General features: G+C 34.3%; 1 protein-coding gene across 3 annotated transcripts in view; it reads left to right on the top strand.

Moving 5' to 3' along the window:
* The window catches only part of PGAP1 (post-GPI attachment to proteins inositol deacylase 1), an 82,154-nt gene that overhangs the window by 55,776 nt on the left and 12,477 nt on the right, over positions 1 to 13,901 (top strand). For all 3 annotated transcript variants that reach the window (XM_047773130.1, XM_047773132.1, XM_047773131.1), the window contains 9 exons: positions 524 to 597; positions 705 to 756; positions 1,487 to 1,553; positions 1,983 to 2,091; positions 4,624 to 4,662; positions 9,149 to 9,242; positions 10,959 to 11,049; positions 11,839 to 12,036; positions 13,265 to 13,400. In XM_047773130.1, coding sequence (XP_047629086.1) covers positions 524 to 597; positions 705 to 756; positions 1,487 to 1,553; positions 1,983 to 2,091; positions 4,624 to 4,662; positions 9,149 to 9,242; positions 10,959 to 11,049; positions 11,839 to 12,036; positions 13,265 to 13,400 — 860 coding nt within the window. The remainder of the gene's footprint in view (positions 1 to 523; positions 598 to 704; positions 757 to 1,486; positions 1,554 to 1,982; positions 2,092 to 4,623; positions 4,663 to 9,148; positions 9,243 to 10,958; positions 11,050 to 11,838; positions 12,037 to 13,264; positions 13,401 to 13,901) is intronic.

Below are 13,901 nucleotides of genomic sequence, written 5' to 3'. Positions count from 1 at the left end.
TGTAAAATAGGCAACATTTTGAAAGAACTGGTTATGCGTTTGAAGTAGTGCTAAATGTGCTTGATAGAATCTTTCATCACATAGTACTTATTTTTTAGTTAGCAGAAATTCAGTGATAACACTTGATCAATATTTCAAGACTTTTTTGTCAGGTGCTTTGTCCTGTTTTTTCTTTTCAAAGAAGCATCTGAACAGTTGCATTTGTGTATTTAAGCAATTAGTACTTTTGTACTTTGTAAAAAATTTCTTGGTTCTACAGCAGGAACTCCCATATCATCTTGACCATAACCAAGATATAGTTAAGGATATGGCCGTGTCTCTCTGGTGGCTCAGGTCACTACTAAGGTGCAGGTGTACTCCCTGGCCTGGCAAAGTGGGCATTGCCACAGCTGTGGCTTAGGTCACAGCTGTGGCTCAGATTCTATCCCTGGCCCAGAACTTCCATATAATGCAGGTGCAGCTAAAAAAGAAAGAAAAAAATTTTTCTGGTATTCTAAGTAATATAGTACTTTTAATTTAACAGGATTGTCTTCAAGGAAAGTGATATTAAATACAAGCGGCCTATTCTATAATATAGAGCTTCTGAACTTTGGACAGGTAATTAATTATCTTCACAATAACAAGGATTTGGCTTTATTCTTCTGTTTAGTTAAACTTGTTTTTTGTTTTTGTTTTTTTCATTTTTGTGATCAAACTCTTATTAGATATACCAGGCTTTTAAAATCAGCGTGGTGAGCAAGTGCTCAGCAGTCAAAGGTAAGTTGGATTTTCTGAAAAAATAGCATTGTCATTTGAAGAATCATTAGATCTTCACTTGAATTCTTTGTAATACTTATTTTTCTGTATATCTTATTAAATTAAAATTAAATATACGATAATAGAAAAGCTGTTTGTATTTCCAGTGGATTTCACATAGACCCTTTCTTAACAGTAAATATTGTCATCTGTTTCAGTCTAAATATCCACAAATTAAAAAATACTGAAATTCCTGTAGTGGTTCAGGGGGTTAAGGACCCAACGTAGTCACCATAAGGATGTGGGTTCCATCCTTGGCCTCACTCAGTGGGTTAAGGATCTAACATTGCCACAAGCTGCAGTGTAGGTCACAGGTACAGCTAGGATCCAGCGTTGCTGTGGCTGTGGTGTAGGCCTGAAGCTCCAATTTGGCCCCTAGCCTAGGAAGTTCCATATGCTGCAGGTATAGCCATAAAAAGAAAAAAAAATTACTGCATGTCTTATTGTAGTAGTAATTTAAATTTAGTTGTTTAATGTTTTCCAATTTCATAGTACTTCTATATGCTGTAATATCTTTTGTAAGTCTAATTAAACATTATTAAATAATTGTCCATAATTTCCTATTTTGTGGTGCAATTCTTAATAGTTATTTTTTAATGAAATGGGTAATTGTGTAAGTAGTTATTATAGTAGCTTCTATAACATTTAGTAGCATAAATTAGTAATACATATTTCATTTATTTTTTCATAGAAGAAATTACTAGTATCTATAAACTTCATATTCCCTGGTCTTATGAAGATTCACTAACCATTGCACAGTAAGTATATGAAATAATTTACCTTAAACTTTTGTGTTTTTGAATAATACATGTTCTACTTAGTTTATTTATTTAAATCATAGTAAAATTTTACTTAAACTATTATAGTACCTCTTAGGAAAATGTAGGTATCCTTTATGTAGCATTGTGCTCATAATATAGTATTTTAAGATTAAAATATACTCTTATTTAAATGATCTAGAATTTAAACCTTACTTGCTTCAAACATGAACCACTTTCCACCCTCTCCCCCAATTCCTATGTCCTAGAAGCAATGTTCAAGTAACAGTGATACAACTGGAAAGGTGTTGATCCATAATAACACATGTGGCATCTAGCTTTCTATTTCATTGTGTGTTGCTGAGGATTGACTTAGCCATGGTTATTTCACAGCATTTTGTATTTGAAAATTGATATTTACCTTTTCAGGGTTCCATCTACCACAGAAATTCCTGTGAAACTCCATATTGCTCAGCCAGAAAATGACAACCATGTAGCATTGTTAAAAATGTACACATCATCAGACTGTCAATATGAGGTAAGTTGTATGTTTGTTTAATTTTTAAGATTTAGTTATAGACAGATGATTGGATTAGGAAGATGTATATATACACAATGGAATACTACTCAGCCATAAAAACGAATGACATAATGTTATTTGCAGCAACATGGATGGAACTAGAGACTCTCATACTGAGTGAAATGAGCCAGAAAGACAAAGACAAAGACCATATGATATCACTTATAACTGGAATCTAATATCTAGCACAAATGAACATCTCCACAGAAAAGAAAATCATGGACTTGGAGAAAAGACTTGTGGCTGCCTGATGGGAGGGGGAGGGAGTGGGAGGGATCAGGAGCTTGGGGTTATCAGACACAACTTAGAATAGATTTACAAGGAGATCCTGTTGAGTAGCATTGAGAACTATGTCTAGATACTCATATTGCGATAGAACAAAGGGTGGGGGGAAAAAAAATGTATACATGTAGGAGTAACTTGATCCCCATGCTGTACAGCGGGGAAAAAATAAATAAATAAAAATTAAAAAAAAAAAGAAGCTAGGAATTATGGGGACAAATGGAAGTTGAGAATTTCTGAAATATTTAAATAATTTTAATTTAAAATTTTTATGTTTAGTGATGCAAATGTGTATTTTGCCTTTTTATTTTAGTAGTCAATTTTTAATATTTTAGAATAAAAATAAAATTTTAGAAAACATAAAAAAATAAAATAAAACTGACTTTCCTAAGTCAAACAGGAAAAATTAAGTTTTGAAAAAATTAATAGCAAAAAAAAAAAACAACAACAAAAAAAGATTTAGTTATAGAGTAAACTAGAAATATGTTTTTATTTTTGCCTTGGATATATGGCAGCATGAAAGCCAATTAATGTAAGAAATAGATTTTTATGATACTTTAGATATTCTGCATTTTGCCTGTTAGCACCATTTCAGTATTTTCTTAGCTGGACCTTTGAAAGTATACGTCTTAATAAGTAATATAAAATAAAATAAAAATTGAGATTGTAGATTAACATTCTAAATTTGGAAGCTCAAAGTCCAGAGTCCTCCATAAATTGAAAAACATCATGAAATCAGCAGACGTGGCTTTGCTGCAGTAATTGAAATGATGTATATGGTTTTCCAGCACTACCAGATAAGCTTAAGGGTATTCTTTTCACCCTTTTTCATTTTTTACCCTTCTTGTTCATTATTTTAAGTTCTATTGGTCATTAAAATGTGCAGTGTAATGCCTGTTGTATTTGTTTTACAATCACAGTAGATCTCTTTACACTAAGAGAAGAGAAATAGACTGGAGAGTAACATTTAATTTCTGTGTGCATTCATGAACTAAAAGAGACCCTCTCTGTATCAGGACATGCCAGCTTTTAAGGATTCCGGATTTAAGTGGTTAAAATACGTACATTTCAATGGTGGCTTTGGTTTTTGTGAAATATCTTACTCCTACTCAGTTTCTTTAAACCAATCTTAAATATTTGGATTCTTTATTAGAACTAACTTTCTTAGGGTAAACTAGAATTAGTAGGTCAAGTAAATAGAGTGTGTCCTACAGTCAAGTTTCAGTTTGACCTGTATTATCAGTTATTTTAGATTTGATGGAATTTATTAATGCTTAGATATCTTGTTTTCTGTTTTTAATGTTGAAAGATTTTTCAAGGCTATATGGTTTTCAGCTTGTACTTTCTTATTTTTTTTGCTATAGAGATAGTAAGAATTCCATTCATCATTTGGCTCTAAACATTGCATGTTCTCAGAACATCCACGTTTTCACAAATACTTTATATTCTCAAAAAAAAGTCCATATTTTGGCATTCCCTGTAGCTCAGGATTGATCGTGGCCTAGGAATTTATGCATGCTGCAAGTGCAGCCAAAAAAAAAAAAAGTCCACATTTTGATAAAATGTAGTCATTTTACAAGTGTTCTATGAAAGATATATTTTCTTCTCCCAAATTTCTTAATATCAGAAGAGGTATGTATTTGCTAAATATAATTAATGATGAATTTTTTTTAAATACTGTCTTGGCTCAGATTTTACTAAATGTACTCTCTTTGTTCCTTGTATTATATCATGTGAAAAGTGTTTTTATGAAATTTACTCTGAAGTAGTTTAGCTCAACTGTATTTAGTACCATACAATGGTAGGTTTGAGATTTTAAAGTACTGATAATACAGGAAGTTGATTAAGTTGTGCTTAATTTTTCAGCAAACATATGCATAGTTTCTGGACTGAGTAATTCATTAAATTTCTTTAGCCTGTATGATCTGGTAATAAGATATTCTAGATAGTAAAGGATTACCACATGTGTCATAGTATTCATCCAGTTGTCCAAGAATTAGATTGTAGGAAAATATACTGAACAGTAAAACTCCACTTTTTACAAATTAAACACTGATGATTTAGAAAATTATTTTAAAATCTTAGTACCTTTAGGTTCATCTAAAAAAATTAATGATTATGTTTACAGATAATGCAGAGTGCTCAGTTAATAAAATGTGAACCAGAGTTTCAGGAAAATAACCTTTTTTAATGATTGTTTTAAACTAGGTGACAGTTAAGACTTCCTTTTCACAAATACTTGGACAGGTAAGAGAGGCTTCTTGTTGATTACTTATTGCCTTGTGAGTAGGTACTGTAAAGCATGGGTTGCAAACTTTTTCTGTAAAGGGCCAGATGATAAATAGTTCAGTACATATAGTCTCTTGCTGCTATGGCCATGACTACAGCTACTTCTTTCTTCATCTTTCTCTTTTTTTCTTCCTTTTCTCACTTTAATAAAATCTAAAAACTGTTCTTGGCACACTGACCTTAGTTGGCCACCTCTGGCTTTTAAGGTACTGCTTTCATGTTTGATACTTCCTAGAAATGAGAGCTGATTCCTGATTTCCAAGGAAATTAGTATTTTTAGCTAAATGGATGTCATACTAAGATTTTATTCATGCTCATACTATGCTGTAATTCATAGTCAAATAGGCAAGCTCAGTCGCATAAATGAACATTTTCAAAGAACTTTTTTTTTTTTTTTTTTTTTTTGCTGCTGTTGTTGTTGTTATTGCCATTTCTTGGGCCGCTCCCGCGGCATATGGAGGTTCCCAGGCTAGGGGTGGAATCGGAGCTATAGCCACTGGCCTGCGCCAGAGCCACAGCAACGCGGGATCCGAGCCGCGTCTGCAACCTACACCACAGCTCACGGCAACGCCGGATCGTTACCCCACTGAGCAAGGGCAGGGACCGAACCCGCAACCTCATGGTTCCTAGTCGGATTCGTTAACCACTGCGCCACGACGGGAACTCCTCAAAGAACTTTTTATGTCGTGCATGTTCAATTTGCGAAAGGTTAGAAATATACATGTTGTATTAGCTTAAATTCATTTAAGGAGTATCTTTCTATGATTTGTAGGCAAATAGTGTTAACAAAAATAATTTATCATGTTTATAGAAGTACTGTGTTATATTATTATTCACCATCATTATAATTTGCAGAATTGTGCATTCTGGACATAAATAAATAATATTGAATAGTCAGAAATTATAGTTTCAAAATACCTAAAAATTTTATTGTGTCTTTTATCACTTTCACTTTATTTTTTTGGTCTGTTATGTTTTGCATTCTAGGCATAGCAGAGATTTTAAGTCATTTAATTCTACCATAATGATAAAACTCACAAATTATAAAATATATAAATCAACAACTCCTTTATGTGTATTATCTCATTTGATCTTCATGGCAACCTGGTGAGAACTAGATTGTGATTATTATTAAATTTGTGAACATTAGACAATTCTAAGTTAATGTGTAAAAAGTTCATGCTGCATTAGAAAGAAAAAATTAAATGTTAGTATAAGTTGGAAAATAGCATCATGGATCATTTTAATAACTACTCTAAAATGTTAAGGGACCAATTTTTTTTAAATTATCTTGTGGAATAAAAGGGAAAATTTCACATTATTATATTTTTAATATGTCCAAAAAGCATGTTACTTTACACGGCATTATGGCTGAGGATGTATCACTCTCTTATCTGTTTCATCCCTGGGGCTCATAATTCAGAATAATGACAAGAAAAGTCAAGTTAACTTGATACTTTTATATAGTCAGGTATAATTGTATGTACAACCAAAAAAAAGACTAATATTCTTATTTAGATATGGAATTTTTTTTTTAAGTGAGAATTTACAGTGTCAGAGGTAGGTACTTTTTTAAATGTTAAAGAACTTGTGGCAATTGAGATAAGTCAATAATGGAAAGCTAGAAGGTAGTTTTCCTTCATGTTTGTTTAAAAATTTGGCTTGACAGTGGTAGGAGGATGAATTCAGTTTGGTATATCATTTTTGTCTTTTAAGAATTGTATGTATTTTCAGTGTTGTTGATTCAGTCAAAGAAGACTGGGAAGAGGAATAAAGAGAAACCACTTGGGAAAATTTTTAGCCTTTGATTAGATAATTTTTCAGAAAATTAATATTTTCTTCAGAAAATGTAATATACATTCATTTCTTTACTCTTAGGAAAGAGAGGACAGAAACTGAAAGTTACTTTCTCAGGAGAATTATTTAAACTCTAATAAATCATTTCCATATAAGAATGTATTCCAAAGTTACACAATCTTTAGATTTTAAGAGAAACTAGAAGTTTGAATTTTTAGATGGATTTTTTTTTTTTTTTTTTTTAGGGCTGCACCCATGGCATATGGAAGTTCCCAGGCTATGAGTCAAATCAGAGCCACAGCTGCCAGCCTGTACCACAGCCGCAGCAACTCCAGATCTGAGCTATGTCTGCGACCTGCACCAGAGCTCACGGCAACACCAGATCCCCAACCCACTGAGTGAGGCCAGAGATTGAACTCACATCCTCATGGATACTAGTTGGGTTTCTTACCATTGCACCACCATGAGAACTCCTTAGGTAAATATTTTAATATTTCAGTGTTGACATCTAATTCAGAATGTAAAGAGATACTGTGCCAAATACTAAAACCAAATGATGCATATCTATGATTGGAATATGGAGGCCAGTTTATGACTGTTGATTGTTGTGCAGATTGCCCAGTATAATACTTTATACTTATCATGATGACACTTTGTATTTAAAAAAGAAATTTATGTTTAGGATACTCTGTGTGTAGGACCTTTTACAAGATTTCTAAAGACAGTGAAGGGCATTAAAGGTTATCAGTAACTGAGCATTTTCTGATCACCTACTTATGCCAGTTACTTTTCAAATGCTTTACACAAATGAGCACATTTAAGCCTCAGACTCCCTTTGAGATAAATGTTATTTGTTGCCATTTTACTAATAAGGGCCTAGAGAGAGGGAGGGGTAAAATAACTTGTCTGAGGACATAGAGCTAGTGGGAGGCAAAGCTATAGTCCGACCTCAAGAATCTGACTCTGAGCCTTGTTGTGCCACTTAACTTCCTTCCAATATCCATAATAGGCATGCTGCTTCCTAGCATGTCATTAGCATGCAGAGAGTATCATTTAATAGTAGGTAGAAGAATGACCTTTTCCCTTTCACTCAGCTATCCTCTTCCTCCACTCAAAGTTACAAACTATAAATCATGAGTATGAGCTTTACGTTTTTTAATTCTTTTTTTTTTGGCCTGCCAACAGCACATGGAGCTCCCAGGCCAGGGATCAGATCCGAGACACAGCTGCAGCAACACTGGATCCCCAATCCAATGTGCAGCGCATCCCAGGACACTGCAGCTCCCAAGACACTGCCAATCCTGTTGTACCACAGTGGGAGTGCCAAGTTTTTTTTAATTCTTTCTCATCAGTTTCATCAGTTTCAACCTAGAAATCCATAAAGAAGCTTCAAGGAGACCTTGAACTCAATGAGATTTTTTTAGATTTTTTTTTTATTTTTTATTTTATTTTATTTTATTTTTTTGGTCTTTTTTTTTTTGCCATTTCTTGGGCTACTCTCACGGCATATGGAGGTTCCCAGGCTAGGGGTCTAATTGGAGCTGTAGCCACTGGCCTCCGCCAGAGCCATAGCAATGTGGGATCCAAGCTGTGTCTGCAACCCACACCACAGCTCATGGCAACGCTGGATCCTTAACCCACTGAGCAAGGCCAGGGATTGAACCCGCAACGTCATGGTTCCTAGTCAGATTCATTTCTGCTGTGCCATGACGAGAACTCAGAGATTTTTTTTTTTATAACATTTTGTGTAAGCATCCATTTCCATACTTTTCATCAGATTGACAGAGAACTCTGTACATCTTCTAAAAAATTATGTTGATTGGAAAACATGCTTTAAAATAATTTCCTTTTAAAACTTTAAAATTAAAAGAAAAACTTAACACTATGTTTTGTTTTATATATGGATTTTTTATAGAGATTAGATTAGCTGATGGAATGACTTGAGGTGCCATAACACAATGGTTATAAACTTAGGCTCTGAGTTAAGTCACATTCCACAAGATTTCCAAAGACTGCAAAGGACATAAAAGTGTAATAATAACAGCTAACATTTTCAGTAGCTGATCATGTTTAAGTTGACACTCTAAATGCTTTATACAAATGAATACGTTTAATCCTTAAAACTACCCATAAGGTAAGTACTATTATTGTCCCTATTTTACTTTTGAGAACAAAGAGATGTAGCAAGTAAGTGACTTGCTTGTCTATTACATTTTTAATTGTACAAGTTACTTGGGCTTCCTGTGCCTAAATTTCTTCACCTGTAAAATAGGGATAAGAACTATATGGAAGAATTTTGGGGAGAGCAGGAGATAATGCATATAAGATGTTTAGTGTTATACTTGGAACATATTAAATGCTCGATAAACATGCCTTGTAAAAAAAAGTTCGTTGCATATGCTACAGAATTATATAATGTCTCTCTGTTATGCCTTTGATGAAAAATTCAGGCAACATGGTTCTAATAAGCTATATATTCTTAGCATTTATTTCACTTAGGATTTTGATACCCATTACTGGAGATGTCTTTGTGGCCTTGTCAGGAAATGTATAAAGTGAAGAATAGCACTTTTATTTCATGTGAAAGTATGTTTATTTCATTAACATGAATATTCAGAAGTTGCCCATTAATTTGCCTATTTTCTAGGTAGTTAGATTTCATGGTGGAGCTCTTCCTGCTTATGTTATATCCAGTATCCTTCTTGCTTATGGAGGACAGTTATATTCTCTTTTCTCAACAGGTAAGAATGTTTGTATTCCTCCCGCACTCCCTTCCTTCCTCAGTGCTTCATACTACATTTTTTAATCCTACATGTGACCAAGGAAGACATACCATTTTCTTGATAATCGACCACCCTTATCTCTCAAGTTTACAGAGGTTTGAGATCCTCTAAGTTTTAAGATATTCACAAGAAAATTCCTTAGTTCTTTTCCCCATTTTATATCTTTGCGCCTAAAGTTTCTTGCCCGTGTTCTGAGGATCTCGTAAAAGGTAGAAGCTCACTGATGAGGTCCTTGTTCATTCTATCCCTTGTGCCCAACCTAAGGCCAAGCATGTAGTAATAAGCATGTGTGTGATATTTGGGCTGTATCAGCTGTATCATTTAGGTCCTGGTACACTGAATGGTATAATTGAGAGTTTAATTAAAGGATGGTTTTAAAGGTATGTGTAGGGTTAAGGGAAACCAACAAAAAATGCTAAAGTATCAGATTAGCAGCAAAGGCATCTGCTACTCCTAGGTTCAAGGACAAGGGAGGGAGCAAACTTAGGGATCTGTAGGAGAGAACAGCGGTATTGCAGCTGAGCTTGGGTACAGGAATTCTGAGCCACTGTCAGCCTGTGACTCAGCAGGGACAAGGCAGGGATATAAATACACTAGCTTCGTTTCTTACACTAGCTTCGTTTCTTCCACTATGCCCCTATTTGCCAGTGCCTCTCATTCACTGAATGCAACCAGAGACCAATCCATAAAAGTCAGCCTCCCAGAATTCTGAGCAAAGGGTGGAGAATGGATCTGGAGAAGAAAATACAGACTGTATAGTGCATTGAGCAAAGCTTTCTCTAGAATATAGCAGTTAGAACAATTTCCCAGCAGCCTAACACACTTGCTAAGCTTGGACAGTGATCAGAGGAGGCAAGAGACAGGAAAATAGAGTGGGGCCAAAAATGCTTTTACAAAGCAGTCCAAAAACCCCCTCCACCATCTCCATTTTACCAAATCCTTCCACAAGCTACTCATTTCCTTCCAGTGACTTTTTGCAATTTGAGTCGGCCTTTGGTGTTCATTTTAATCTGATTTAACCTATATTCCAGGAAGAAGGAAGCAACATTAAGTGTGGTGGTTAATGCACACTCTGTGAATATACTAAAAGCCACTGAATTACATTAAATGGATGAATTTTGAGATATGAGAATTAGGGCTTAGTAAAGTTGTTTTTTAAAAAAATAATCATCTGTGGAGGAGTTCTTTCTGTAGCGCAGTGCATTAATCATCCAGCTTGTCTGTGTAGTGTTGCCGTTTCAGTTCTTGGCCTGGTGCAGTGGGTTAAGGATCCAGAGTAATGGCTTAAGGATCCATTGTCGCAGCTGTGGCATAAGTCACACATGGGTCTTGGATTTGGTCCCTGGCCCAGGAACTTCCATGTGCCATGGGTGTGGCTGAAAAATGGAAACAAAAAATTACCTGTGAAGCTTTGTAAAAATACAAATGATGAACTTCCCGCCCTGGCTTCATGAATTTGTTTCACAAGTGATTGAATGTGTACTCACTCCTATGTAAGAACCACCGAATTGGAGAAATTTTTAATCTTTTGAGAAGAGTCTCTGTAATAGTAATGAAGATCCTTGCTTTCTCTGATTTGAAGTAATTGCTCTTACAAACAATTAAAGATGCAGTGCAATGTATCATATTTAATTATTTTGAATTCTCTACTGCATGTATTTTTTTAATCACTAGGTCATTGCTTGGAATATGCTACTATGTTGGATAAAGAAGCCAAACCATACAAAGTTGATCCTTTTGTAATTATGATTAAGTTTCTGTTGGGGTAAGTTTTATTATCTGATAACATTTTAATTTTGTTTTATATATAAAAATATTATATTTGGCTCCAGTCTGAAATATAAATGTTCATATAGATAAAGCAATTGACTTGTTTTATTAAATGATAGTTTTCTGTTAGGCAAGGCCTAATAAGTATATCAACATTTACTTCAATAGTTTAACCATTTCAAAAGTAATTATTGAACTTAAATATGTCAGTCTAAACTTAGACTGTAAATATACCAGGACTTTAATGTTTGCAAAGGAATGTATGGGGTCCATGATCTTTGGGTATTCCAGGTTTATGGACACAAAGCTTTATAGAATATTGATGAGACAGTGCCTCAGAAGTCTTTTTCTTAACTTCCCATACAAAGTGTATTTAGATCTCTATACCCTACTTAACATTGCATTCTTAATTTATTCAGTTTGTTTTGGTTAAGAGCCGTTACTTCAATGTCTTTCTTCTGTCATTATGACTAGCTACTGATTTCTAACTTTAAAACAAACAAACGAAAAGACCACTTATTGTTTCATTTCAAGAATCAGTAGCGAGAAGTTAAGATGCATTGAGAATTCGGACCCAGAAGCTTGAAGATCAGTAGACTCACTTATTCCCTATAAGGAATTGAAATGTATTATTTTTTTCAGTATAATTGTAAATTAAATGTCATGGAACTTTGGGGACTCTAGTGAATGGTCAGACACCTCAAATATTAAATCTTTGAGAGTTGTTGATTTTTTTTTCTCTTTTATTTGCTTTTATTTTTTATATGTTTTCTTTAATCCACAGATATAAATGGTTTAAAGAATTATGGGATATGTGTTTGTTACCGGAATTAGATGCCATCGTTTTAACTAGTCAGAGTATGTGTTTTCCCCTTGTATCCTTGATTCTTTTTCTGTTTGGAACATGTACCGCCTACTGGGGTGGCCTCCTTTCCTCTACATCTGTGAGACTCCTTTCTTCATTGTGGCTAGCTTTGAAAAGGTAAAGAATGAATGACTAATAGCTTTCTCAATGCTCTAAAGTAAGAAAAAAATTGTATTTTGATAGGTAACCTTAAAATTAATTTGCTTTCACTAAAGTATTATTTATTTATTTATTTATTTATTTATTTATTTATTTATTTATTTAATCTTTTGACATTTTAGCACCATACCTGTGGCATATGGAGGTTCCCAGGCTAGGGGTCTAATCAGAGCTGTTGCTGCAGGTCTACGCCACAGCCACAGCAACGCCAGATCCAAGCCACATCTGCAACCTACACCATAGCTCGCTCCTTAACCCACTGAGCGAGGCCAAGGCCAAGGCCAAGGATCAAACCGTCAACCTCATGGTTCCTAGTCAGATTCATTTCCACTGCACCACAATGGGAACTCCCTATAATTTTTAAGGAAAACTGTGTGACTAACAAAAAACGTGGTGTCAGTATTAAAATACATTTTTGTCATAGTCATTTTTTTCAAGTTAAATGCTTTATTTGATTTTCACCTTAGTGCTTTAGAACTAATCAAAAAAGTTTGACAGATTACACAAGTATTTTTTAAATTTTGCTGTTGTAAATCTTTCTGTTGCTGAAACACTTTCCAAGGAGAAAGTATTTCTCTGGCAGTGTTTTTATATGCTGATTTTCAGTCAAACCTGAGGGCAAGAGACTCCAATCAAGGATCAAATTAGATGAAATGTGTAAGAGCTCTAAAAACATTTCCTGGAGTTTTATTATAGGTCTGAAGACAGTTTGAAGTCACTGGTAGATTTTTCTGGTAAACCTGTGATCTGGTTTCCATTTCCTGTCCTTTTCATGGGCATTATGGTATGATATTTCTTCCCCCACCCTTCTGAGGTGCATCTGGCATTAATACTATCACATGGCTGAGTGACCTCAAAACTTTTAAGAGACAGAAAATTGTTCCTCTTTCTCTCAAGATCGGAAATGTATGGCACAAGGCCTAACATCTTTAACGATGTTTTTTCTTCCTTAGTACAAATACCACCTATAGTGTATAAATACAAGAGGTACTGTCACAGTGTATTATAAAATGTACAGATGTGTGTCAACCCTCACCTTTATTTAGAAAAACTTACTGCTTACCTTATAGTGCCACTTGCACATTAATAAGAAGGAGAGGCTGAGAGATCACTTACTGTTTTATTCTTATATGTGACTGTGTAAGTAACTCTTAACATGCTTTTGAAAGCTTTACTCTTATTCCAGGCCCTCTGAACTTCCTAAAGAAATCAAGATAATATCACCAGACTTGCCCATTTTGACAATTGTTTTGATTATAGTTAGTTGGACAACTTGTGGAGCATTTGCCATACTTCTTACTTATCTTTATTATGTGTTTAAGGTATGTCAAATAAATAATGTCGGAAGGGCTGAACTTTGTATCAGGCAGGCATAGAATTTTTTTTTAAGTTGTTAAATGTTTTTTTGATCACTGTCTGAAGTACCCTTCTGTTATATAATAATTGTAAGTGTAAAGTTTTTTTTAAAACAGCCATTTCAGATATATGTTAATTGTAGAACTGAAGTTACTCATCTGAGTTGGATCTCTTTGTTAACAAAGGAAGGAAAGGAGATATAATCTGTTTTAGGTTGCTTCATGCTCTAGCAAGTAAAGTTAACTTTTTAAAAAACATTTTACTCCAACAGTTTTTATTCACACCTCCCTTTGAATGTGGGTAATAGACAAAACAAAAAATTATGTCAGTGGGATCCAGCTGTCAGTCATGCTGAGATAATGTAAAATGTTACAGATGTTGCTAAAGAATCACAAGACAATGATAAAAATAATTAAGCTGATAATTTTACTGAGGAAGTGAAAAACATACTTCCAGGAAGGCCAACA

This window comes from Phacochoerus africanus, chromosome 3 (genome assembly GCF_016906955.1).
Source record: "Phacochoerus africanus isolate WHEZ1 chromosome 3, ROS_Pafr_v1, whole genome shotgun sequence".
NCBI lineage: Eukaryota > Metazoa > Chordata > Mammalia > Artiodactyla > Suidae > Phacochoerus > Phacochoerus africanus.
Note: the sequence above shows the minus strand (reverse complement) of the source record. Positions and strands in the feature narration are given on the sequence as shown.